Source organism: Podarcis raffonei, chromosome 1 (genome assembly GCF_027172205.1).
Source record: "Podarcis raffonei isolate rPodRaf1 chromosome 1, rPodRaf1.pri, whole genome shotgun sequence".
NCBI classification, from domain to species: domain Eukaryota; kingdom Metazoa; phylum Chordata; class Lepidosauria; order Squamata; family Lacertidae; genus Podarcis; species Podarcis raffonei.
The window spans coordinates 8,030,502-8,058,464 of NC_070602.1; the positions used below are offsets into that span (position 1 = coordinate 8,030,502).

General features: G+C 42.5%; 2 protein-coding genes across 5 annotated transcripts in view; both read right to left on the reverse strand.

Moving 5' to 3' along the window:
* Positions 1-381: 381 nt before the first annotated feature.
* LOC128419382 (potassium channel subfamily K member 16-like) lies at positions 382-10,952 on the reverse strand. The gene is made up of 6 exons (XM_053400046.1): positions 10,820-10,952; positions 8,514-8,714; positions 6,938-7,058; positions 5,274-5,437; positions 4,153-4,315; positions 382-760 (listed from the first exon to the last, which is right to left on the reverse strand). Exons 2-6 carry the CDS (start codon positions 8,706-8,708, stop codon positions 594-596), a joined length of 810 nt encoding a protein of 269 aa, XP_053256021.1. The 5' UTR covers positions 8,709-8,714; positions 10,820-10,952; the 3' UTR covers positions 382-593.
* Positions 10,953-18,974: 8,022 nt separating this feature from the next.
* The window catches only part of LOC128419164 (potassium channel subfamily K member 16-like), a 43,427-nt gene continuing 34,438 nt past the window's right edge, over positions 18,975-27,963 (reverse strand). Inside the window, exons 2-6 of one of the 4 annotated variants that reach the window (XR_008331841.1) lie at positions 27,581-27,781; positions 26,182-26,302; positions 21,479-21,642; positions 20,812-20,910; positions 18,975-19,246 (exon numbers count right to left, since the gene is read on the reverse strand). Coding sequence is in view for 3 of the 4 variants with exons in the window: in XM_053399691.1 (XP_053255666.1) it covers positions 19,086-19,246; positions 20,812-20,974; positions 21,479-21,642; positions 26,182-26,302; positions 27,581-27,775 (804 nt within the window). In the remaining variant the exon portion in view is untranslated. Of the gene's footprint in view, positions 19,247-20,811; positions 20,975-21,478; positions 21,643-26,181; positions 26,303-27,580; positions 27,782-27,963 lie in introns of all 4 variants that reach the window. The other 3 variants (XM_053399867.1, XM_053399691.1, XM_053399781.1) reach the window with 3 other exon arrangements.

Genomic DNA, 27,963 nt, shown 5'->3' on the forward strand with positions numbered 1-27,963 from the left:
TTTGGTGATAGAGACCTTAGCGAGAAAAATACGATTATCTTCCTTATGGTGTGTTTCATCTCCTTTCATTGGTTTGAGTCCTCCCCTCCAAGGCAGGAGAAAGCAAGCATGCTCCCTCTTCCATGTGACAGCCCTTGAGATATTTGAAGACAGCTCTCATATCTCTCCCAGTTCCCTCTTTTCCAGAATAAAAATACCCAGCTCCTTCAACCACTCCTCATAAGGCTTGGTTTCCAGACCCTTGATCATCTTGGTTCTTCTCCTCTGTACACATTCCAGTTTTGAGAATCCAGGTAAGACCCACCCTCCCTCTCCTTGTTGCTAAAAAAATTATCAAAGCACAATATATATTTTGTAATGAAGAGGCATTATAATCCGATGCAGAAAACCCAGCTATTTCACAGTTTATTAGGAATTACTTTAACTTATAGACCAGCTAGCCAGTTTTTAAGGAATCACTTGGATGTCACAATGCCATATAATTATAAAAAGCTCAGGGGAGGTTCTTGAGTAGAGCTGATTTTTATGTCCGTCTCCACCAGATAAATTCTCCTCCAGTGGAAATGTAGCAAACTGACGCCTTTGGGGCAGTGTTATTTTTGCCCGCTACTGTCTTTTTGTGATCTTGCTTTTGGATCCACAGGTGCCAGTAATGATGATACCAGTTCAAACAACACAGTTATCCAGGCCAGACCCATGACGATCCAAAAGGATGCGATCGTCCGGTAGCCCGGAATATATGTCCTGTCATGCTTCCTCCCTGAAAACACAGAGAAAAGCAACAATAATGTGTGAGGAGGTGATTTGAGGACTCACCAATTCAGTTTATCTAAACTTCGTTAGCTCACATTCACAGCATGCATTTAAAAGACATTTCTACCACTGAAGTGTGAGAAGATGAACACAGGAAACTGCCAATGTCTTTATAATTGCCTATTCGTGGCGGTTTGGCCTCATGAAGATGTTTGAGCCTGTAAAGGCTTTGGTGTGGTTGCACTACCAAATTTCCAATCAGTGCACATCCTGTAACTTCCTGCTTAATAATAGTAATAACAATAATAATATTTTTATTTGTACCCCACCCATCTGACTGGGTTTCCCCAGCCACTCTGGGAGCATATATCAAAACATTATAAAACATACAACATTACAAACTTCCCTATACAGGGCTGCCTTCAGATGTCTTCTAAAGGTTGTGTAGTTCTTTATCTTCTTGACATCTTCCTTGTTCCTTGTAACCTCACTTATTGCAGTGAGGGACCCGCCAGAGATGGACCTCAGTGTCTGGGCTGAACAATGGGGGTGGAGTTGCAGTTCCAACGAAGAGAAAGGTGCAAAATCACTGTCCAGGAAAACATACTGGGCATTTTCTTTTCTTTCAAGTTTGATGCATCCAGCCCAACCTTCTGCAATGCAGGAATCTCAGCTAAAGCATCCATGACAGATGGCCATCCAACCTCTGCTTCAAATCCCCCAGGGAAAGAGAGTCCACCATCTCTCAAGGGAGTCTATTGCACAGCCGAACCGCTCTTTCTGTCTGAAAGGCCCTTGATCATCTTGGCTGACCTTCTCTGCACATGTTCCAACTTGTCAACAGCTTTCTTAAACTGTGGTGCCCAGAACTAGACACAGTATTCTAGGTGTGGTTTGACCAAGGCAGGATAGAGTAGTACTATTACCTCTCTTGATCTGGACACTATACTTCTGTTGATGCAGCCTAGAATACTGTTAGCTTTTTTCTTTTGCTACTGCATCACACGCTTGACTCATTTTAAGCTTGTGGTCCACCAAGACCCCTAGATCCTTTTCACATGTACTGCTAGTAAACCAGGTGTCCCCCATCCTGTATTTGTGCTGCTGGTTCTCCTTGACTAAGCGCAGAACCTTACATTTGTCCCTATTGAAATGCATTTGTTAGCTTGTGCCCAGTTCTCCAATCTGTTAAGGTCATTTTGAATTGATTCTGTCTTCTGTGGCATTAGCTACCCCTCCGAGTTCAGTGTCAGCTGTACATTTTTTAAAAAAAAGATATTTATTGAGATTTTCCACCTTAATACATTAAAAAATCAAAAAACAAAAAACAAAAAAGTTAAAAACACATAAAGTTTACAATCCGTATTTTCAATAACATATTTCCCTGACTTCCCCACACCTCCCCTTCTTATATTCCAATTCAAATTGTTAATTCAACAAGTTCTTATCCCCAATTTTTGACCTTTTTATATTTAATTCATTTTAGAAAAACCAATTTTAACTTATAAACATCAATATTTGTACATCAGTGCTCATTCTTAAAACCTTTTTCTAAAGTCGACCCAAATTCCCTTCCACGAATTCCCCAATTTTCATACTAATAACGAAACAAAATAAAAAAACAGATTATAATTGTGCACCCTTTGGATTACCAAACCCCACCCCCCACTTTCCCCCAACAAATGTCCATCAGTCTTAGTCTACTATCAGCCTGGAGACCTCACGTCCGAGGCTCTTAGTTCTCTCTCAATTCCTCTCTGCCGGTTTTTTTGGTAGTCCTTAGTATTAAACACCAGATCTCGGAGAAGCTCTCTCCCAATAGGGTCCATGTTTCTTCCAGCCAGACCTCCATACTTAAAAGTGGAGCCCGAATCTTGTTTCTTACTCCTTTTAAGTCCAAATGTCCCGAAAGCTCCAACTTCCACCTTAATCAAATTTGTAATCCATAGGTCTTCAGATCTCCACATAAGGAGATCTCTCCATTCTTCAATCTCCAATCCAGACCAGATTTTCATCATCCAGTACTTATTTTCCTTTGTAAACATCATGTCAGGCCTCTGGCTCTCCTTTGTCATCTGCAACATTACATCTCCTTCCTTTTCCTCAGAAACAACATATATCTCTTTCTCCACACTCTCAAATCTCTCAAGTTTCTCTTCTTGTCCAGCTGCATGAACTTCCTGAGTCAAATCGTTATCAAATTCAATGAATTTGTTTACTGTTAAGTCCAGAGTTGCAACATTGGTAGCCAAAACATCAATCTGGCCTTGTAACTTTCCCAAGAGAAGAAAAACTCTGTCCAATTTAGCTTGAATTTTTCCTCCTTCAGCCATTCTTGTAATGTCCCAAAACCCCCTCTAGAGGGATTTTGGTTACTTAATCTTCCTTCCAGTTCAAATCCAAAAATCAAGTTAGTTTGTATCAGTTCTTCCTTGTTTTCAACAAAATATAACCAAATTGTAACAAATATATCCAGCAGAGACAGCAGAAACAAAGTTCTCTTTTTCCTTCTTGACAGCTAATTTGACAGCTGTCAAACTCTTCTATATCTCCTCAACAGGCTCTCTCGCGGATCACTCCCGGGTCCGGGGGGGTGGCACTTCAGCTCTCAAAATTAGCTCTTATCCTCCAGTAAAATTACTTATACTGCCAAATCGTGAAATTAATGTCTTTTACCCAATAAAGAAGTTCTCTCGACCTTAGTTAACTAGTCCTTGCTTTAAATTATTTACAAGACGGGGAGACGGACTTCCTGTTTGCGCCTTCCCCGATTGTGCCTAATTCAAAAAAAAATTTTCTTTGCAAATCCAATTTCCATACTACTCACGAGTTGTTGCTTTTAGAGTCCAATTGTTCACAAGAAGAAGTCAGCGCTCTCCGACCATGGCATGCAGCTTCACTCTGCAGGAGAAGCAGTCGACTCTCAGCACCGCACCGCTTGCCCCGTCCCCCTTTCCAAAGCCTTTAAAAAGGCTCCTTCGTGGGTTGGGGGGGCGCAAATGGTGCCCGCTGAGTCACCAGGTTCACAGGCTTCAGCGCCTGTGATTTCTGAGGGTCCCCGCGTTGCCGCAGCGGCAAGACCCGAATCCTGCGGAGCCGATTCCCTCCGGAGCTCGGAGGGAATCCGCCATTAGTCGATGGCGCTAACCCGGAAGTCCAGTGTCAGCTGTACATTTGAGAAGCATCCTCTCAATTCATTCAACCAAGCATTTATAAAGACGTTGAACAACAACAGGCCCAGAACAGAACCTGGTGGCACCCAACTTGTCACTGAACTGAGCTTTCATATTTTTCAGTAGAACAGATTGGTTCCCACTAATGCCTTGAGGCCACAGATGACCTAGCTTTATCTCTAAAACCAGTTAAGCTCACAATATGAAAGTATTTTGAAAGCCTTACCTATTAGATAGTCTCCAAAACCAATGGTGCTGAGTGTAATAAATGTATAATAGACAGCTTCATAATAAGCCCAGCCCTCCATCCATTGAAAGAAGAATGATGGCAAAATAAGAAACATTAGAAGTCCCAGAACCACGAAGATGAAAATGTATCTTGCTGATTTCTGAAAGATAAAGCAAAAAAAGAAAAGAAAAGGGCAGCTTTGATGCAGCAGAGCTCAGTTCTCTTGACCTTCAGCCATGCATAGGGATTTCGACTTCATTTGGAGCACAATACCCAGTTCTCTGTTCACATGTAATTGCTTGGTTCACATCTTCTCACTTGGAGCCTGCATTCTTTTCTTTTGGGTTGCTGTGTGGGTAACCTCCAATCTAGGAAGCTCCTTTTAAATTTCTCCAAGACACGCTCCAGGAGAGGAGATGGTGGCTGGTTTGGCCACAAACTAAGGCATGGTTTGGCTTAGCATGTTGTCCAAACACAGGCTCATTGTTTGTGCCTCCTCCAGACAAACCACAAGCTGTAAACAAAACAGAAACCTTCGTTTTAGAAAGAGGCAAGTATCTAAAAGCCTTGGTCTGTCGTAATCCTGTGTTAACTTGGCAAACTTGATTTCCTAAACCTTGAAAAAAATGGTGACGATTCAATTTTTGTTCAGTTGTATGTTGTTGCATATACCCTCACACCCACGAACCCATGAGTTTCTCTCATTTCTGTTTGAAGGCAGAGCTCAAATTTGTCTTCCTCAATTATTTAGAGGGCATCATGCACATGTCTAATTTATTCTTGTCTTCCTCCTAATATAAAAGCAGCTAATTATACAGTGGTACCTTGGGTTACGAACTTAATTCGTTCCGGAGATCCGCTCTTAACCCAAAACCATTCTTAACCTCAGGTACCACTTTAGCTAATGAGACCTCCTGCTGTGAAATATAATAGATAAGAGAAGAGATCTGTTGGATCAGGCAAGGACCCATCGAGTTGAGGATCTTGTTCTCATTGAAGCTGACCAGATGCCCACAGGGAACCTGCATATAGGACCCGAGTGTAGCAGCAGTCTATGTCGGCCTCAGTCTTGTGACTGCTAGATTAGAAACCATCTCTAGATAAAGTAACTGAATTACCTTGTTTTTTTTCCCATACACTTGCTCTGCACACCATTCAAAGATCCCTGAGACTAAAAAGCCAATATAGTTCAAGCAGATGAGGTAGAAGGGAATTCCAAAGAGAGCAAAAATAACACAAAAGATCTGACCTTCTTTCGTTCGGGGACAGAGGTATCCATAGCCTGTTGAAAGATTAAGAAAGAGTTGAAAAGGACATCAGCACCTGTCGATTTGCCAATTACCTTCAGATTTTTCAATTTTTCAAAATTTGTGATACAGTTACTGGATTAAAAAATGAATCACAAAATACTTATTTCTTTTGGGATAAATTATGAAATGTCTTTGGTGATGAAATAGGGCAAGGAAGGAGTATCTTAGATAGAAGAACCCCAATCGTGCCCAGATACCCCATAATAGCCCTGAAGGTAAGTCTTCAGGGCATCTGCAGTGAGGAAAGAACAGAGTTCCTCCATTCGTCACCATCATGGCTAGAATCAGTTGCAATTCCCAAGTCCCTAAAGACTTTTAAGAATGCTCTAAGAATATGATTTCTCTCTCTCTGTTTCCTCTTTACTTTTTCTTTATATTAGTTTGTTTTTTATTGCATTGTATGTTGAAAAGTTTCAATAAATAAGCAACAGGCTCCATGCATCTGTAAGGACCAGACTTGAGTTGTTTTCAGCTGAGATCCTATGAAGATTTTGCCAAGCACCAGGAATAATCAGAGAACCAATTAGAAAACTAATAGTATCTACTGATCCAGATTCTCGAGTGGACAGAGTCAAGAAATGAAGCCTCCTGGGATACCTCAAGTTCAAAAGCTGAGAAACAGGTAAGCCCTTTTCTTGGGTCTCAGAAGCTGCAGCTTTATGGCCTGAACTCGAAGTACAGATTAGTTTATCCCTAGCACACTTGAATCAACTGTTTGTGCTTCACACCAGAAAGCTTCACTAGAGCTTTCCAAAGTGCGTGTCGTGACACATTAGTGTGTGGGCTGCAGTGTTCAGGTGTGTCGTGAATGCTAGAGAGGGGTTAGTTTAACCACCAGTTCACTAGCAAAAGTGAATTACTGTGTCACAATTTGAAGCATGTATAAAAAGTGTGTCACCAACATGAAAAGTTTTGAAAGCTCTGGATTAAACAGTTCTGGATTAAGCTCTGGATTAAACAGTGTTAATAAGGTAGGTTCTCCCACTCATTCAGTGCCTGGTTTTCTGCATTGAAGGCATTCATCTAGACATAAAGGGTGTGTGGTTTCTTGAGTGTATTTTGTAGCTTACTGGAAATAAGTTGCAATCCTATTCAAATTTATTGGGGAGCAAGTCCCATTGAATGCATAGGGCTGTGCTGAGAGAGACGGATTTGCATTGGGAGACCTGGCATTGGGTCAGTTGCACCAGGTGGGATTTGAACTCGTTTCCTAGCCCAACTACATTTCACAGGGTAGTTTTAATAATAGGTTGACCCCAGAAGGGTGGGGAATAAATAACTAATCAGGGAATGGTTTTGTTGGGCATACAATAAACGAACAATTTATTTGGCCAGAAAGGGCAAGGCAAACATGAGATGTGAAGGGTGATGAAGGAGCAAAAGCAAAGCCTGCAGCTTTACACAATTTATCTGAGTGAGAGCAGTTGAATGCCCTGAGTATTCAGGGAGAAGCCAGAACCGAATGACAGTACCTATTGTGCATAACATAGTGCCCACGAAGAAGAAAGAATTAGCGAAATTCCAGCTGCCTTGTTTGTCATGAGGTTGGGTTCCTACTGGATCTATTCCCATCTGAACAGCTGTTATCAGTTTCTGCAATTGAAGGCAAGGCTCAGTTTGAATATTCCAACAATAAGAATAGCCCCTCCTCTGATTATCACCAGATACTGCTAACCAAATCGCTATGCATTCACAAGGGACGTTCTTGTGGATCAGTCCAGCACGTTCTTCCCCCAGTGGCCAGCCCAATGCTCATGGGAAGCCCACAAACAGGACCTGAGCACAACAGCCCTCCCCTCACTTGTCACCCCCAGTAACTGATAGGCATAGGGCTTATGCACACTCAACTTTTCCTCCACTCTTTCCAGGCAAAGGCCCACACTCCAAGGGGTGCTTGTTGTGGTTTGCACCAAGCTTTCCCAGTTGGGAGTGTTTGGGTTGTTGAGAGGGATGCAGCAGTTTCACCTTCAAAGCTTAGTGATAAAGTAAACTCCTTACACAAGACTTGAAGATGAGTCTTGGCTTGTCAGGATGGCAACAAGGGCTTTTTTCAGCAGGAACTCTCTGGAACTCAGTTCTGGCACCTCTCAAGTAGGCGCCTTTGCCATTATAGGAGGAGGGAGGTGTTCATGGTGAGTTCTGGGAACTTCCGATACCTCTTTTCCTAGAAAAATAGCACTGATGGCAACACTATAACAAGCTGTGTTGTTTATATCTCAAGTTCAATACTAAGCGTTTCTCTCCCTTGACCCCAAGAGAGGGTTTGGTCTTCTTGCTCCAAAAACACACTTTTGTAGCAATGCATATATTATCACTCCTTGGCTTGCCTGTCTTCATAAATTCTTCTGGGCAGAGTGTGCTTGGAGTATTGGCTCTCCCATATTCTCAGTCAACCAAACAATGGTGAGACTACGCCATCTCCCACCCTCTGTTCGAAGGCAGAAACACACTTTTCAAGGCAGTTAACCAGACAATGATTCAGCTTTCCTGTGACCTTGAACAGAGTCACCTGTTTTGCAGTTGCTATATGACGTATGTTAAATTATTCTTTGCAAAATATGTTTCCCATCAAATACAGTACAAATACTAACAAAACCCTGCTCTTTATAGCTGAATCAGAGTAAACGTCAATTTGGGTTTACAATGGATTGCTGTTAACAAGCTGGTTTTCACAAGGAAAGCCCCAGAGTAACAAAATGGTGCTCAGACACAGAGCTTTAAATCATGGCCAGGCCTGGAAAGAGTGGAAGAAAGCTCAGTGTGGAGAAGCCCATGCTGCCTTCAACAGTGTTGGCAGAACAGAGCCATAATGGCTAGTAGCCATGCCTTGTCTTATCCTCCAACAATCTGCCTAATCCTCCATGGAGATAAATTTTCACATGCAGAAAGAAGGGTGAGTCCTTATGGCTTTATGCTGGCCACTGATTCTGTCCCCACCTCAATTCTCACCTCCTAAACTGTATTCCCCCCATATATACTTTCTGACCTCCTAACCTCTGGTGTCATGCCACGGTCATCCCTTTCAGTCTTGCTGAAGTAATGCCTTACCTGTATGAAATACTCCACGTCTTCTGGGCTGAGTTTGGGGTAGGTTGAAAAAAATTCCCCTTTCAGGCGAAAAATTTCCTCTTTTACAAATTTGTGGTGATCATTCTCCAGAATCTCGAAGACGAAGGAACCCATCACCACGTAAGTCATGAAGCCAGCCAGCAGTAGGATGCCCTGAACCCTGTTCACACGCATGTTGTTCTGTGTGAGAATGAGCGCCACAGAAGAAGCAGACACAAGAGCGACTATAGGTTAGTAAGTACGGTAAGTCCTTTTTGTCTTGACCCAGACTCAAGCGTACAGCCCCATAGCTGGGCACTCTCCATAGCTGGGCCCAAGCTAACCAAATGAATTTTAACAGGCTCAAATGTACAGTTCTGCACTTAGGCAGGAAGAACCAGATGCACAAATAGAAGATGGTTTCCTAGCAGTACATGTGAAAAGGATCCAGGGGTCTTGGTGGACCACAAGCTGAACATGAGTCAACAGTGTGATATTAATACCATGAGATTTATCTAAATTAGTATCAACAAAATATATCATGAGGTATCAGTGGATATTGACAAATGGCAGTCATTGAACCTGACTCTGTGGGTGAAAGTCAGTGCTCTTAAAATGAACATAATAGCTAGACTAGTTTATATCTTAAGAGGAATTCCAATTCACATACTAAGAAATGGTTGTATGGAAGAGGTGGATGAATTTGGGTATATTAATGTTAGAGAAGATGGTAAACGAAGAGTATGTATTATATATATATTCTGTTTTAGGAGACAGATACAGATTACCGTACCTTCAAATGCTCAATGGCAATATCTCCAGATTGATTAATTCTCATGCAACAAAAAGGGGCCATCAACATAAATAAATCTTTGTTACTAGCAAACCATTTGATATACAGGTATTGAGGGAGGGATGGAATAAAGAATTAGAGACCTCAGTTTTGAGCTCACAGTGGGAAACTCTTTTTAAGTGCTTTAACAGGGGTTCTCTGGACCTTAAATTGAGGTTCATACAACAAAAAATAATATTTTGAATATACTGGACCCCATCACGTTTGTTTAAAAAAGGGCTAGCTAAGGTATCTAACTGTTGGAGGTGCAATCAGTACAATGTTTTCCCAAAACCTATGTGTTTTTCATTGTCCTATATTGAAAGATTTTAGGCAAATGGTAACAGAAACTATCAACAGAACTGTACGGAATAATCTGACATTTACAGTGCAAAATGTCCTTTTGAATTGTATACCCAGGAAATGGAACCTTACAAAAGGACAATATGACTTTGCCTTCTACATGGTTAAAAAAAATTGTCTCTAGAAAATGATTGCAAGGAAGGTCTCAGATGACAAAACCATATGTGAATATGTTGCTAGAAAAACTAGAATAAAGGAGTATTTTGAAAAATGTGCTTCCTGTTGTATAGGTGTCTAAAATAAAAGATTATACTGACTGAAAAAACAACACTGCTTAGATGCAAGTGATTGACTACATGGAGATGGCAGAAATGACTGGCAGAATCCGTGACCAGGGAGAAGATCTGATGGAACAGGACTGGAAAAAGTTTAAGGACTATTTACAAAAACATTGCAAAATGTCTGAGTGTTAACATGATGTGGGAAGGATTTGGTTAAATGTGAATGAAAAGAAGAATTTTAAAAAGGAGAAGGGGGCTATGAACAGAATAAAATTATGTCATAGTATATAAGATGAGGAATGGGCTAAGATAAGGAAAATTTGGGACATAATAATTAGAAAAATATAATTTTAAGTATGGTTTGAATAAGGGTTTGAACTTGCTGAATCTGATTGGAATAAAGAGGAACACAAAAAAGAGAGATATGAGGAGGTCAGGACAGAGGGACATGGAATTTTGTAATTTTAAAAAGTGGATTTTTCTTTTTTCTCTTTTTCTTTTTTGTTATATATTTTTGTTTTTTGTTTTTTCTGTGGGCCTTATCTAATGGAATGATCTATGTGAAATGATGAACTTTTTGATTTGTAAAACTTTAATAAACATTTATTTAAAAAAAAGAAAAAAAAGAAAAAACAACACTGCTTCAATGACTTCTTGGGAAAGTCGTTCAAGGTGTTAGGACACTGCATGTCAAAATGCATTTTCTCTTTCTGGGTTTGGTTTGGGTTTTTTTAAGAAATACAGTTCATTGGGAAACATGGAGGGAGAAAACCAGGAGGTTTTGTCATGGTGGAGCTAGTGTGTTTTCCCACATCCATATCCAGCCCAGGGGTCATTTGGAGGAGGGAATTGAAAGGAGGGGAGAGGTCTTTGCTTGGCTCCTCACTCACCCTGACAGGGTCTTTCAAGTACAATTCTTCTTAAATGATCCACTTCACCTTCCAATATCTGATGGGAGAGTCTCAGTGCTTCCCTTTCACTGGGTAGCTATTTGTTAGGAGCAGTTAACACACACACCCCGTGGACTCTATGAGGTCATGGGTATATTACTCTCTTTTGTGGACTGGCTTACCTGGTCCTCTGTGAGGTCACCCCCTCTGTACCTGCTGTGCTGCTGAAAGCCTCCAGGTCTGAGAGGCTGGTAGGAAGATCAGACCACAATATTTTAGAAATGTACAGGGAGCAAGCTTGATCTATTTTTACATCCAGCAATGGGAATGCTCATCAGATTGGCAGATGGCACAAAACTGGGAGGGGTAGCTAATGCTGCAGAAGAAAGAATCGGGATTGGGGGTGCCATTTGTCCTCTTTTTTCAGGACACGACCTCTATTTCATGAGCAATGTCATCATAGCGATCCATAGTTAAAAGCATAAGTTGGCAAATGTGTCCTCTTTTTTGCAACCCTATATTGAGCCCCAGCTAACAAAATGAATTTCAATAGGGACAAATTTTTGGTTCTGCACTTAGGAAGGAAGAACAAGATACACAAATATGGGGGACACCTGGTTTACTAGCAGTACATGTGAAAAGGATCTAGGTGTTTTGGTGGACCACACGCTAAACATGACTCAGTTGTGTGATGCAGCAGCAAAGCTAATGCTATTGTTAAGCCCTCAGAATGAATAAATGCTAGGATTTTGATTAATTGGGATATGGATTAAAACATAAACTGCAGAGCTCTTCCAGACAGGGAATTCCTGGGCCTGCTTATTGAAATTAACCTGGCTGACATAGGCTATCAAGAGTACAATAGGGGCCATTAACAATGGAAGGTGTTGTAAACAAAATTTGCCATTTTCCCTTATGGGGTATCCAAGAGCCCATATAGAGTCCTTACATAGGTTCCCTATTGGTAGGAGAGAATAACAGAGGCCAACCAGAGAATATTGAGAAGCAAAGCAACTAGTAAGCTTGATCTTTATTGATCTGTTGCAACAGGGTGCTCCCCTCACCTGCAGGAGAGAGGAGGGACCCCGTAAAATGGTGTGCAAGGCCTTATAAAGACTTTTGAAATTGCCACCCTGTAGATCAAGACCACCCCCAGAAACATCATACATACATCACAGAAGGGGTGTAACCTAAGACCACCCCTCAGATACCTCATACCTACATCAAAGAAAAGGCAGTCTTAAAACAGAAATTTGAATGTTGTTTTTCTCCCGTCGTTGTTTATCTCCTGTCTGCCAGGTTACTTGATTGGATTTCCTGGGGAGCCTGGCCAGTCTTTTGCAATGATAAATACTTAGTTCCTGGGCCTTGTCACAGGCTCACACCCTATTCATATATTAAATGTGCCCTTAAGACAGGATTTGTGAGGAAAGAGACAATGGGAGGCTTCCCATTTTGACCTTGCATAGAAAACATTTGCTCAGTTTAGGAATCAAAATGGTTCCAGGTCAGTCTTCCTGTGCTGATCTATGTACGGGCTTGGTTGGTACGTTTATGAACATTACCATATATCTAAGACCATAAAATTCCTATCACAATATTGTAGCACTATGGCGGTGTGAGACCAGAGGAGTTACACCCCTTCTGTGATGTACCGTATTTTTCGCCCTATAGGACGCACTTTTTCCCCTCCAAAAATGAAGGGGAAATGTGTGTGCGTCCTATGGGGCGAATGCAGGCTTTCGCTGAAGCCAGCATGCCGAAGCCTGCGCGCGCTGAGATCAGCACGTCCAGGCTTCGCGGACCTCTCAGCAAGCAGCAGGAGCCAGCGCTAGGCTCCCACGGCTTGCAGAGAGCTGCCTGTTTGGGGGCTGGGGTCAGGGGAAGCTCGGACCTCCCCCGCCCCAGCCCCGCGCCTGGGGGGGAAATAATTTTTTTCCCTTTATTTCCCCCCAAAAAACTAGGTGCGCCTTATGGGACGGTGCGTCCTATAGGGCGAAAAATACGGTATGTATGTGCCAAATGGCCCAATGGTCTGACTCTGTGTTAGGCAGCTCCCCGTGTTCCTAAGCATTCTAAATGAAGTGCATTTGTTAAGGAATGCAGACTCTCCAAGTTTCCATCCCTGTTTTTGATATGATCCTTAGGATGTCCCTATTTTCACTGGAGAGTATGGGAATGACTCCATCTCACTAAGAACCAGGAGGCTACCAAGAAGCTGGGAATAATGTGGGATGTAACTTGCCCAAGTTCCCTCAATATTGTGGACCATTGTTCTTTGAATATGGTTGATCACCAGTGTTGAAGCAATGATTCTTCAACATCAACTTCGTTGGACTGGTCATGTTGTGCGGATGCCTGATGATCGTCTTCCAAAGCAACTACTCTATTCTGAATTTAAAAATGGAAAGCGTATTGCTGGTGGTCAACAAAAGAGGTTTAAAGACTGTCTCAAGGCAAATCTAAAAAAAAGTAGTATAAACACTGACAACTGGGAAACACTGGCCTGCGAGCGCTCCAATTGGAAAACAGCCTTTACCAAAGGTGTCATGGGCTTTGAACTCAGGACGCAAGGGAGAAACATGCTATGACAAAGGCACGCTTGGCAAACCCTCACTGTGATCAACTTCCGCCGGGAAATGAATGTCCCCACTGTGGAAGGACGTGTGGATCCAGAATTCGCCTCCACATTCACTTACAGACTCATCGTTAAAACCGTGTTTATGGAAGACAATCTTACTTGGCTATGAGTGATCGCCACAGAAGAAGAAAGAAGAATATTGTTGAAACAGAACATGGTTCAAATTCTGCATTGGTTGAGATGAAATCTCTCTTTACCCAGAAAAATAAATTAGAACTGTTTTTCCCCCAAAAAAATTTTTTTCAAGGGAAAAAAGAAGAAACAATTTAACACAGCATCCACAATGGTTCCATCTGCAAAGTACGTTTTATCTATGCAAATAGAATGTTTTTGTTGTGTGTTTCTCTGGGTATTATAGAAATTACATTTAGCACCACTTTCATATCTAAGCAAATCCACATTCACCAAGCCTTTATGTCCTGGCCATGCTAGCCACATCACAAGGGCAGTTGTGAGATTGTGTGAACATTAGGACTTCCGGGTTAGCGCCATCGCCTAATGGCGGATTCCCTCCGAGCTCCGAAGGGAATCGGCTCATTAGGGGTCGGGTCCTGCCGCGGCGGCGACGCGGGGACCCTCAGAAACCACAGGCGCTGAAGCCTGTGGACCTGGTGACTCGGCGGGCACCATTTGCGCCCCCCCGACCCGCAACTAAGGTTGAGAGAATACCTTTCTTTTTTGTGGATAAAAGCAATTAACTCCACGTTTTGGCAATATAAGTGATTGTGCTGGAGGATAAGAGCTAACATTGAGAGCGGAATTCACCCCTCCCCCAAGACCCGGGAGCGATCGGTGAGAGAGCCTGCGGAAGAGACATAAAGACTTTGACAGCTGTCAAACTAGCTGTCAAAGTTGGGGAAAAAGGAGAACTTTGTTTCTGTTGTCTTTGCTGGTTATATTCGTTACAATTTGGTAACAAATTGTTAAAAATAAAGAAGAAAAGGCTAACTTGACTTTTGGGTTGGAACTGGAAGATACTAAGAAACTAGAATCCCTCTAGAGGGGGTTTAGGACATTACAAAAATGACCTTAAGTGGAAAAACACTGGCTGAACTGGAGAGGACTTTTTTTCTCTTGGGAAAGTTGCAGGAACAGAGTGATGTTTTGGCTACAAATGTTACAATACTGAATGGAACAGTAAATAAAGTTACTGAGCCTGGGAGGGACTTGACTCAAGTCTTTGCAGCTGAACAGGAAAGTTTTGCAGTTGAATTAAAAATTTTTGCAGCTGAACAAGAAAAGAAATTTGAGAAATCTGAGAATGTGATGAAAGAGGAACATGATGATTTGAAGGGAAAAGAAGGAGGAGCTATAATGCCACAGATGATTGAGGAGAGCCAGAGGCTGGTTAAGATGGATATAAAGGAAAATAAGATCAGGATGATGAAAATCTGGTTTGAATTGAAGAATGGAGAATGGAGAGATCTCCTTATGTGGAGATCTGAAGACCTTTGGAATACAAACCTAGCTAAAGTGGAAACTGGAGCTTTTGGGACATTTGGACTTAAGAGAAGTAAGAAACAAGATTTTGACTCCTTTTTTAAATATGGAGGCCTGGCTGGAAGAAACATGGACCTTATTGGGACAGAGCTTCTTCGAGATTTGGAGTTCAATATAAAGGACTATCAAAAAAACCGGCAGAGAGGAATTGAGAGAGAATTAAGAGCCTCGGACGTGAGGTCGCCAGGCTGACTGCAGATGGACTGATGGACTTTTGTTGGGGTTTGAAACCGGGAAAGGGGGTGGTGGGGCTTTGGGAATCCAAAGGGTGTACAATTATATTATGTTTCATTTAATTTTGTTTTGCCACTAACATAAAAATGGGGAATTCGGGGAAGGGAATTGGGGCCGACCTTAGAAAAAGATTTTTAAGAATAAGTATTGATGTATAAAGATTGAGGTTTATAAGTTAAAATTGGTTAACTAAAATGAATTAGAGAAAATAAGATAAAGTTTGGGGACAAGAACTTGCTGAGCTAAAAATTGGAACTGGAATACAAGAAGGGGAGGTGTGGGGAAGTCAAGGAAATTGGTCATTGACAGTAAGAAATGTAAAGTTTATGTGTTTTTAATTGTTTTTTTATGTTTTTTCTTTATTTTTTGAAAATTCCAATAAATATTTATTTAAAAAAAAGAGATTGTGTGAACATTAAATTGCCTTTATTTGGGGCATCTTCTGTTTCTGCACAAAGCGTGTGTTGCTGCCACCTGTGCACATATATGTGCATATCTCCATAGCAAAGCTATATTTAGATTATCTTCTTTATGGTGTGTTTCATTTCCTTTTTTCTTTGTCTTCTAGTGGAAGCCCGAGGTCTTAAGCATTCAGAATTCCCCGCTCTTTGTCCAAACAAGTGCAAAGAGACCTTGGCTGTCCTCCTCATTTTCAACTTTGCTCCGATTATACTATGACTCTAAAAAGGCTGCAATCCCCAAGACAAACGGAGGACATAGATGATGCCTTCCTGGAACAGATGGCCAAGCATGCAAAAGGAAGGGAGATAGTAGTAATGGGGGACTTCAATTACCCGGATATTTGTTGGATGTCAAACTCAGCCAAGAGCATAAGGTCAAACAGATTCCTCACTGGCCTTGCAGACAACTTCATTGTCCAGAAAGTGGGAGAAGCAACAAGAGGAACAGCCATTTTAGATCTGGTCCTAACCAATGTTGATGACCTAGTTAGTGGGGTAGAAGTGGAAGGATCATTAGGCGCGAGTGATCATGCTCTTCTGAAGTTTACTATACAGCGGAAAGGAGCAGCCAAGCATACTAGGACTCAATTTCTTGACTTTAAGAAAGCCGACTTCATAAAACTTAGGGAAGTGCTGGGTGAGATCCCATGGACAGTAAGACTAAAAGGAAAGGGAGTTCATGATGGCTGGGAGTTTGTTAAGAGGGAGATAGTAAAAGCACAACTTCAGGCAATACCAATGAGACGGAAACATGGAAGGTGCCTAAAGAAGCCAGGGTGGCTATCTAAAGAACTTTTAACTGAGTTAAGATTAAAAAAGGATGTGTACAAAAAATGGAAAAGGGGGGAAACCACCAAAGAGGAATTCAAACAAATAGCCAGCACGTGTAGACACAAAGTCAGAAAAGCTAAAGCACAGAATGAACTCAGGCTTGCTAGAGAGGTTAAAAGCAACAAAAAAGGCTTTTATGGGTATGTTTGTAGCAAAAGGAAGAACAAAGAAACAGTGGGGTCACTCAGAGGAGAAGATGGTGAAATGCAAACAGGGGACACAGAAAGGGCTGAACTCCTCAATGCCTTCTTTGCCTCAGTCTTCTCCGATAAAGAAAACAATGCCCGACCTGAAGAATTTGGAGCAAATGATTCAGCAGAGGAAACACAGCCCAGAATAACTAAGGAGATAGTACAAGAATACTTGGCTAGTCTAGATGTATTCAAGTCTCCAGGGCCAGATGAACTGCATCCAAGAGTATTAAGAGAACTGGCAGGTGTGATCTCAGAACCACTGGCAGTCATCTTTGAGAATTCCTGGAGAACAGGCGAAGTCCTGGCAGACTGGAGGAGGGCAAATGTTGTCCCTATTTTCAAAAAGGGGAAAAGAGAGGACCCAAATAATTACCGCCCAGTCAGTCTGACATCAATACCAGGGAAGATTCTGGAGCAGATCATTAAGCAAACAGTCTGTGAGCACCTAGAAAGGAATGCTGTGATCACCAATGGTTCCTCTTCATCCTGGAGAAGAGTGACTAGTGGGGTGCCACAGGGTTCTGCCTTGGGCCCGGTCTTATTCAACAGCTTTATCAACGACTTGGATGATGGACTCAAGGGCATCCTGATCAAATTTGCAGATGACACCAAACTGGGAGGGGTGGCTAACACCCCAGAGGACAGGATCACACTTCAAAACGACCTTGACAGATTAGAGAACTGGGCCAAAACAAACAAGATGAATTTTAACAGGGAGAAATGTAAAGTATTGCACTTGGGCAAAAAAAATGAGAGGCACAAATACAAGATGGGTGACACCTGGCTTGAGAGCACTACATGTGAAAAGGATCTAGGAGTCTTGGTTGACCACAAACTAGACATGAGCCAACAGTGTGACGCGGCAGCTAAAAAAGCCAATGCAATTCTGGGCTGCATCAATAGTAGTATAGCATCTAGATCAAGGGAAGTAATAGTGCCACTGTATTCTGCTCTGGTCAGACCTCACCTGGAGTACTGTGTCCAGTTCTGGGCACCACAGTTCAAGAAGGACACTGACAAACTGGAACGTGTCCAGAGGAGGGCAACCAAAATGGTCAAAGGCCTGGAAACGATGCCTTATGAGGAACGGCTAAGGGAGCTGGGCATGTTTAGCCTGGAGAAGAGGAGGTTAAGGGGTGATATGATAGCCATGTTCAAATATATAAAAGGATGTCACATAGAGGAGGGAGAAAGGTTGTTTTCTGCTGCTCCAGAGAAGCGGACACGGAGCAATGGATCCAAACTACAAGAAAGAAGATTCCACCTAAACATTAGGAAGAACTTCCTGACAGTAAGAGCTGTTCGACAGTGGAATTTGCTGCCAAGGAGTGTGGTGGAGACTCCTTCTTTGGAGGTCTTTAAGCAAAGGCTTGACAACCATATGTCAGGAGTGCTCTGATGGTGTTTCCTGCTTGGCAGGGGGTTGGACTCGATGGCCCTTGTGGTCTCTTCCAACTCTATGATTCTATGATTCTATGATTCTAATTCAGGGATGAAAAAGTGTGGCGTGGGAAAGGTATGCATACGCAGAAGGGGGTTTTCCTTCTGGTGGCGGCTGGACAGTCAATACCGTGGAATGGGAAAAGTGACCCAAGCAAAAGCACAGATGCCTTCTCCCCAGAGATGCATTCACACACACTTCACTTGGCAGTACCTCAAAACATTCTTTCCTCTCAAAACGTTCCAAGAGCTTTCTCCTGCAATTCCATATTTCAGGGGCGGTTATACTTCAGTGGTGGCCAACTCCCAGTTTGGGAGCTTGATCTGGCCCTGAGACAATTATTCTCTAGCCCTTCAGAACCCTCCACTGTTTTTGGTGATGGCACATATATATAAATAGTGAGTGAGGGAGACTGTTCCACTGCTGAACAGCTCTTACTGTTGGAAAGTTCTTCCTGATGTTTACTTTCTTGTGACTTGAAGCCATTGGTTCGAGTCTTGCCCTCCAGAGCAGGAGAAAACAAGCATGCTCCCTCTTCCATGTGACAGCCCTTGAGATATTTGAAGATGTCTCTCATATCTCCCCCAGTCCCCTCTTTTCCAGAATAAAAATACCCAGCTCCTTCAACCACTCCTCATAAGGCTTGGTTTCCAGACCCTTGATCATCTTGCTTGCTCTCCTCTGCACACATTCCAGTTTTGAGAATCCAGTTAAGACCCTCCCTCCTTCTCTTGGTTGCAGAATACCCGGCTATTTCACAGTTTATTAGGAACTGCATAACCTAAAGAGCAACTAGTGAGTTTTTAAGGAATCAGCAGAATGACACAATGGCATAAAATTATAAAAAGCTCAGTTGAAATTCTTGAGTGCAACTCATTTTTATGTCAGTCTCCACCTGAATGAAATGATAAATTCTTCTCCAGTGGACATGTAGCAGACTGACTCCTTTGGGGCGGTGTTATTTTTACCCTCTGCTGTCTTTTTGTAAGCTTGCTTTCGGATCCACAGGTGCCAGGAATGAAGATACCAGTTCAAACAGCACAGCTAACCAGGCCAGACCAACGACGATCCAAACGGCTGCGAGCATCTGGTAGCCCGGAAAATAGGTTCTGTCCTGCTTCTTCCCTGAAGACACAGAGAAAAGCAACAATAATGTGTGAGGAGGTGATTTAAAGGACCCGCCAACTCAGTTTATCCAGACCTCATTAGGTCATGTTCACACCATACGTTTAAGACATTTCTACCACTGAATTGTGGGAAGATGAACACAGGAAACTGCCAATGTCCTTATTATTGCCTATTCATGGTGGTTTGGGCACATTATGCTGTTTGAGCCTGGTTGTGCTACCACATTTCCAATCGGTGCACATCCTATAACTTCCTGATTAATAATAATAATAATAATAATAATAATAATAATAATAATAAAAAATTTTATTTATATCACGCCCTCCCCAGCCGAAGCCAGGCTCAGGGCAGCTAACAACAGTCAAATAATCCAACATTCTAAAAACATTTCATTATAAAAATTAATTAAAATCAAATTGGTGGCAACCATTAAGCAAAATTCTGTGCGATAAAAATAATTTATTATTTTTACCCCACCCATCTCACTGGGTTTCCCCAGCCACTCTGGGAGGCTTCCAGCATATATCAAAACATTATAAAACATACAACATTAAGAACTTCCCTATACAGGACTGCCTTCAGATGTCTTCTAAAGGTTGCGTAATTCTTTATCTCCTTGACATCTGAAGGGAGGGAGGGTGCCACCACTGAGAAGGCCCTCTGCCTGGTTCCCTGTAATCTCACTTCCCACAGGGGGGGGGGAACCGCCAGAAGGCTCTCAGAGCTGGACCTCAGTGTCCAGGCTGAACGATGGGGGTGGAGACGCTCCTTCAGGTATACAGGGCTGAGGCCGTTTAGGGCTTTAAAGGTCAGCACCAACACTCTGAGTTTTATACCAGAAAGATTCTAGTTTATTTTGTTGGCAACAGTTTGCTCCAGTTGTTGGTCACAGGCAGCAGTTGTGGCAGTTGCTAGCTAAGAGAGTTGTGCAAAATCACTGTCCAGGAAAGCATTTTCTTTCTTTCATGTTTGCTGCAACTAGCCCAACACCCTGCAACACAGGAATTTTAAGGAAAGCATCCATGAAAAATGACCATCCAACCTCTGCTTAAAATCCTTCAAGGAAAGAGAGTCGACCACATCTCATGGGAGTTTGTTCCACTGCTGAACATCTCTGACTGTCAGAATTTCCCCCCAAATGTTTAGTCAGCATCCCTTTTCTTGTAACTTGAAGAGATTGGTTTGTGTCCTCCCCTCCAGAGCAGGAGAAAACAAGCATACTCCCTCTTCCATGTGACAGCCCTTGAGATATTTGATGATGGCAATCGTATCGCCTCTCAGACTCCTTTTCTCCAGGCTAAACATACCCAGCTCCTTCAACCAATCCTCATAAAGCTTGGTTTCCAGACCCTTGATCATCTGTTCTTGAGAAACTTAAAATATGGTTTGGGTTCCAAATTATAATCATTGCAAGCCATCATTTTGGATGAAACCTGATCTGAGCTTTCATATTCTTCAGTACAACAAATTGGTTGCCACCAGTACCTTGAGGCCACAAATGACCTAGTATTATCTGTAGAACCTGTTGAGCCCACAAGAGGAAAGTATTTTGAAAGCCTTACCTATTAGATAGTCTCCAAAACCAATGGTGCTGAGTGTAATAAATGTAAAATAGATAGCTTCACTATAATTCCAGCCCTCCATCCATTGAAAGAAGAATGCTGGCAAAATAAGAAACATTAGAATTCCCGCACCCACGAACACGAAAACGTATCTTGCTGATTTCTGAAAAATAAAGCAAAAGAAAAGGAAAGGAAAAAAGGCAGTTCTCATGCAACAGAGCTCAGTTCTCTCGACCTACAGCCATGCACTGTGATTTTAGGCTGCATTAACAGATAAATAATAATAATTCCACCCTAGTTAGACTTCATCTGGAGCACAGTTTCCCGCTGATGTCACAATTTTTGGTGGTCGAGCTCTATGGTGGTTACATTCATTCCTATTTGAAGGCAGAGCAAGCATTAATCTTCCTCGCTTAATTAGAGGGCATAATGCACATGTCTAATTTAGTCTTGTCTTCCTAATCAGATATGCATATGTATATGCAATATAATAGAAGAAGAGCCCTGCTGGATCAGGATCTAGTCGAGGATCCTGTTCTCATCGAAGCTGACTAGATGTCCACAGGAAACCTACATACAGGACCCGAGTGTAGCAGCAGTCTATGTCGGCCTCAGTCTTGTGACTGGTAAGATTAGAAATCATCTCCAGATAAAGTAACTGAATTACCTTGTTTTCTTTTCCAGACAGTTTCTTTGCACAGCTTTCGCAGATTCCTGAGACTGAAGAGCCAATATAGTTCAAGCAGAGGAGGTTGAAGGGGATTCCAAAGAGAGCAAAAATAACACAAAAGAGCTGACCTTCTTTCGTTTGGGGACAGAGGTTTCCATAGCCTGTTGAAAGAAGAAAAATGTGTTGCAAAGGAGGTCAACAACTGTCGATATGCCAATTACCGTACCTAGAGAAGTTAGTATGGAAGTGAGAGCTGGACCATAAAGAAGGCTGATTACCGAAGAATTGATGCTTTTGAATTATGGTGCTGGAGGAGACTCTTGAGAGTCCCATGGACTGCAAGAAGATCAAACGCATCCATTCTTAAGGAAATCAGCCCTGGGTGCTCACTGGAAGGACAGATCCTGAAGCTGAGGCTCCAATACTTTGGCCACCTCATGAGAAGAGAAGACTCCCTGGAAAAGACCCTGATGTTGGGAAAGATGGAGGGCACAAGGAGAAGGGGACGACAGAGGACGAGATGGTGGGACAGTGTTCTCGAAGCTACAAACATGAGTCTGACCAAACTGTGGGAGGCAGTGGAAGACAGGAGTGCCTGGTGTGCTCTGGTCCAGGGGGTCACGAAGAGTCGGACACGACTAAACAACAACAAGAGAAGTTACAGAGCAGGGTCCCTACGAAGGGTTGTTTCCAGTGGAGAGCAGCATGTACATTGAGACTGACTGTTCCTTCCTTTCCTCTCTCCTGTACAACCCCCAAATCTGCTCCAGAGGATCCCCATACCCTCTGGAGCAGACATTGAGGGTGCTAAGAGGGGTGCAGTGAGGACAAGAGGGGTCAGTTTCATTGTGCAAGCAGAGGTCTGTGCCCAACTGAAATGGCAGCCTTGAATACAGCCCAATGTATTTATTTTATGTACTGCACTCACTGACCTCCTTTATGCCGATGCACTTGGTGTTAGGATAATTATGTGGGAGCTTCAAGTCTCTCCCTCCTGTTCCTTGGACCGGACAGGCTCACTGTGGAAGAACTGACCTGAGATGCAATGGAAGAGGCCAAGTGTGCAGGTATGACTTCGGAGACCTTGTGAAACATTGGGTGAAATGGAGACTCATCATAGCAACCCTTTAAAAAACACACCAAATGATTGATAATATATTTGTAACGTGAATCAGGAGTTCACTGCATTTTCGTGGCAGTGAAAACAAATGTAGGTTCATCTGCAGTGAGGAGAGAGCGGAGTTCCTCCATTTGTCCCCATCATGGCTGTCAGGGAACTGCAATCAGCTCAGAGGCGAGAGATGGAAGGGCAGTTGGGTTACAGGGAGCCTCCAAAGATTGTGCAAAGCAGCTCTTCCTCCAGTGGGGAGGGGATGCAGGGATCAGAAGATGTTAGAGAGAGCCGCAACACCGAGCCTGAGCAAAGCGGGGGGAGGCAAGTCCCCCTTTGCTAATACCCTCTCTGCGCAGTCGTTTTATGTGCAGAGAGGGGAGGCGAAGGATGAGGGTCAAAGTTTATGCTGGGAAAAGTTTAAGGACTGCCCACTCCCAGATTCTGCTAGCGACTGAGCAGACATGGACTCTGCACTGTAAATGTTTTTGTACCGATAATAAAGCCTGGAAAAGACCAGTGGAAGACTTGCCTCTTCGCTCTCGAGCAACCACGCTGGCACATAACAATGGCTAAAATCAGTTACAATTCCCAAGCCTCAAAAGACTTGTAAATGCTCTAGGAATTGGATTTCTCTCAATTCTAGTGTGACCTGACCTGATCTGTGTGCCCCAGACTGGCCTGTGAATTGAAACATGCTTAACCTTCAGGTTTTTCAGTTCTTCAAAATTTGTGATACAGTTATTGGATTAAAAAATGAATTACAAAATATTTATTTTGGGATAAATTTAGAAATGTATTTGATGATATGTTTTGGTGATGAAATAGGGCAAGCAAGGAGCGTATCAGACAGAGGAACCACCATTGTGCCCAGATACCCATAATAGCCCTCAGAGTAAGCCTTCCGAGCATCTGCTCAGCAAAACCTCCATTTTAGCTTCTTTTGAGATTGGACTCAATTAAGACTTGACTGATCTATATACTACTTAATTCTTGTTAATTAATTCTTATCCAAAATGCAAATTGGCTGCTGATGTAAGAAGAGTCATTAATTAAGAGGCTGAAAAACAAAGCAAAAAGCTTATCTTAAATTATCGATGATCAATAACGTTTACCAACGGATAAGGATGATCTTGTTAGCTTAAAATCTTAATCTTATATTACTTTTAACTCTCCATCCTGGTGCTGCTTATAAAAGATTGAATCCACTAGTATGGGAATAGTAATAATATAATTTTATTATTTATGTGTCGCCCATCTGACTGGGTTGCCCCAGCCATTCTGGGTGGCTTCCCCTGTTGCGCAGAAAACAATACTTCGGTCTTGTCAGGATTCAACCTCAAACCGTTGGAATGGAATGCACTGTTTACTTAAAGGGACAGACACAAGTTTTCAAAGCAGAGGCTGCTAAGGGAGAGAGGAACAGAACTCATTATGGCAAAGACATTGATTGTTGGTATCATCCCACAATTATTGGATGAGCAATTGCAAGAGCTCACAGATGAGATGCACAGAATGGGGAATGAAAATGTATCAGAGAAAGACCAGAATTCTTTAAAACTCATAGAACCTTTGGGGGAAAATATTGATCAACATATGGCAGAGATAGAGAGAGAAAGGATCTTGTGTACAGGTGGAATTGAACTCAGAGGGAAAAACCACCAAGCATCTGGCAATTCATAGAATCATAGAATAGTAGAGTTGTGCTTTGCACCAGAAAGCTTAACCAGAGCTTTCCAAACTGTATGTCACAGCACATTAGTGTTTCAGTTGCAGTTTGTAGATGTGTCGCGCGAAGGATGGAAAAGAATTAGTTTAACCACGAGTTTGCTAGTAAAACTGAATTACTGTGTCACAAAATGTATAAAAAGTGTGTCACCAACATGGAAAGTTTGGAAAGCTCTGGATTAGACAGTGCTAACAGGGTAGGTTCTCCCACTCATTAAGTGCATGGTTTTCTGCACTAAAGGAATTCATCCAGACAAAAAGGGTGTGTGGTTTCTTGTGTATTTTGTAGCTTACTGGAAAGAAGTGGCAATCCTATGCAAAGATGAGATTTGAAGGATGATGAAAGAACAAAAGCAAAGCCTGCAGCTTAACACAATTTATCTGAGCGAGACCAGTCGGATGCCCTGCATATTATTTTCGGGGGAAAGCCAGCCAGAACCAAATTACCTATTGTCACTTCCGGCTAGTTGCTACGGAAGATGGCTGAAAATTCCATCGTCTCCATTTCACACGGGCAATTAGAGGCTGAGATGGGAGTAATCAGCTTCCTAAACCCCTCCAGGGCCGGAGGGAGCAGTCTCATCTGCGGTCGCCCAACACCTGGCCCCAAATCCGGAAGGAATAAGGGACTGGGGGGGTGCTGGATGGAAAGCCCCCACACAATTCTGTCACTCTCTGAAGCTGTCTCCACGAGCAACAAGTCTCCATTTCTTAAGATGAAAAATTGGATTTAAACAATTAATTCAGCCTCTGAAGACTTAGAAGACTTGAATGGGAAAGGGATTATCATCTGAGGTGCCAGTCTGACGGAACAGAAAGTGGGTGTGAGCCTTTATTTACTTTACTTCGATATTTGCCTACGTGATAACATTTGGCAAATCCCCTCTGGAAGAAACGACTAGCGGATTTTTTTATGAAAGCAAGCGAGATTAAAAAAATTGCATTTGTTGATATAATAAGGTTTTAACAACTCTAATAATTACTAACTGTGTGGAAATTACTGGGGGGGGGGGGAAGGAAAATCAAGGTTTTTGACTCTTGGTTTCCTGGAAGAAGATTAAAAGACTCCCTGATTTATTATATTGGAGTAGAAGCGACTTCTCATTAACAACTGGAGAGATGCCAAAGAGTTCTGGATATTTGCCTGGGAGATTTGTTACGTAGCATTAATTTGGCAGGGAGCCAGGAGGGAAACTGAAAGTAGATTGACCAGCTAGCTGAATCAAATTGTATAGCTACGGGGGGGGGGTGTAAACCTCTAATATTTTACTCTTCGATACTTGTATTTACAGATTTACTTGGTAAACCACCTCTGAGGAAAGCTAATGTTTGAATAGCAGCTGGTTAAGGAACAAAATAGGGAAGACGCCCTGATTTGATTCTATTTGGACTGCGTGTCAATATGGCAGCTGCCTACAGTGGAAGTCTCCTGGACTGATTTGGCAGAAACACCAGCTTGAGAAGCGAGGATGTGAATTTACATAGGGGAAGCTTGGATTACAGATTGGGAGCATAAAGAAGAATAAGGGGGGGGGACATAAAACCCACACAGAAATGTATTGTTGTCACTTAACTCACTTGCAGAATGAATGCAGAGGCTGTTGAAAATAATGATTAACATCAGAATGAATTATGGGAATTATTGTAATGATTATGAAAAGCAGCAGAACGATGAGATGATTAGGATTCCCTCAGATCTCGAAGCATGGGAAGTCAGCTCAAAATTTATACTTAGGCATAATATTGGAACTGTTCGATTATTGGATAATTTGTATAATTTGGAATATATAATATGGTTTGATTGGATTGTTAAAATGGAAATTTAATAAATATTATTTAAAGAAAGAAAGAACCAAATTACCAATTGTGGATAACATAGTGCCCACGAAGAAGAAAGAATGAGTGAAATCCCAGCTGCTGTGTTTTTCATGAGGATGGGTTCCTACTGGATCTATTCCCGACCGAACAGCTTTTACCAGTTTCTGCAATTGAATGCAAGACTCAGTTTGAATATTCCAACAATAAGAATAGCCCCTCCTCTGATTATCACCAGATACCACTAACCAAATCACGATGCATTCACAAGGGACGTTCTTTTAGATCAGTCCAGCACGTTCTTCCCCCAGTGGCCAGCCCAATGTTCATGGGAAGCCCACAAACAAGACCTGAGCACAACAGCCCTCCCCTCACTTGTCACCCCCAGTAACTGGTAGGCACAGGGCTTTTGCATACTTAACTTTTTCTCTACTCTTTCCAGGCAAAGGCCCACACCCCAAGGGGAGCTAATAATTATTATTATTATTATTATTATTATTATTATTATTATTATTATTATTTATACCCCGCCCATCTGGCTGGGTTTCCCCAGCCACTCTGGACGGCTTCCAACAAAACACTAAAATACAATAACCTATTAAACATTAAAAGCTTCCCTAAACAGGGCTGCCTTCAGATGTCTTCTAAAAGTTTGGTACTTATTTTTCTTTTGACATCTGGTGGGAGGGCGTTCCACAGTGTGGGTGCCGCTACTGAGAAGGCCCTCTGCCTGGTTCCCTGTAACTTGGCTCCTCGCAGTGAGGGAACCGCCAGAAGGCCCTCGGCACTGGACCTCAGTGTCCGGGCAGAACGTTGGAGGTGGAGATGCTCCTTCAGGTATACTGGACCGAGGCCACTGCTTGTGGTTTGCACCAAGCTTTCCCAGTGAAAACTGTGATTTATGTTTGAGTTGTTGAAAGTGATGCAGCGGTTTCACCCTCAAAACTTAGTGATAAAGTAGACTCCTTACACTCCTTACACAGGACTTAAAGACGAGTCTTCACTTGTCAGGATGGCAACTAGGGCTTTTTTTTAGCCGGAACTCTCTGGAACTCAGTTCTGGCACCTGTCAAGTGGGCAGCATTGCATTTATCGGAGAAGGAAGGAGGTGTTCATGGTGAGTTCCAAGATCTCCTGGCACCGTTTTTCCAAGAAAAATAGCACTGATGGCAACACTGTCAGAAGTTGTATTTTTTATATATCAAATTCAATACTAAGTGTTTCTCTCCTTCCTCCAAAAACATACACTCCATCAATTTGCCTAATCCTCCATGGGGATAACATTCCACATGCAGAAGGAAGGCTCTATGCTGGCCACTGATTCTGTCCCCACCTCAATTCCCACCTCCTAAACTGTATTCCCCCCCATATATACTTTTTGACCTCTTAACCTCTGGTGTCATGCCACGGTCATCCCTTTCAGTCTTGCTAAAGTAATACCTTACCTGTATGAATAACTCCACCTCTTCTGGGGTGAGAGCGGTGTAGTTCAAAAAAAATTCCTCCTTCATGTGAAACGTTGCCTCTTCTACTTTTTTGTGGTGATCGTTCTCCAGAAGCTCAAAGACGAAGGCACCCATCACAACGTAAGTTAAAAGGCCGGCCAGCAGTAGGACGCCCTGTGCCCTGCTCACATGCATGTTGTTCTGTGTGGGAATGAGGGCCAAGGAAGAAGCAGACACAAGAGCGACTATAGGTTAGTAAGCGAGTCCTTATTTGTCTTGACCCAGACTCAACAGTACAGCCCCATAGCTGGGCAGTCTCCATAGCTGGGCCCAAACTAATGAAATGAATTTCAACAGGGAAGGTTCTGCACTTAGGCAGGAAG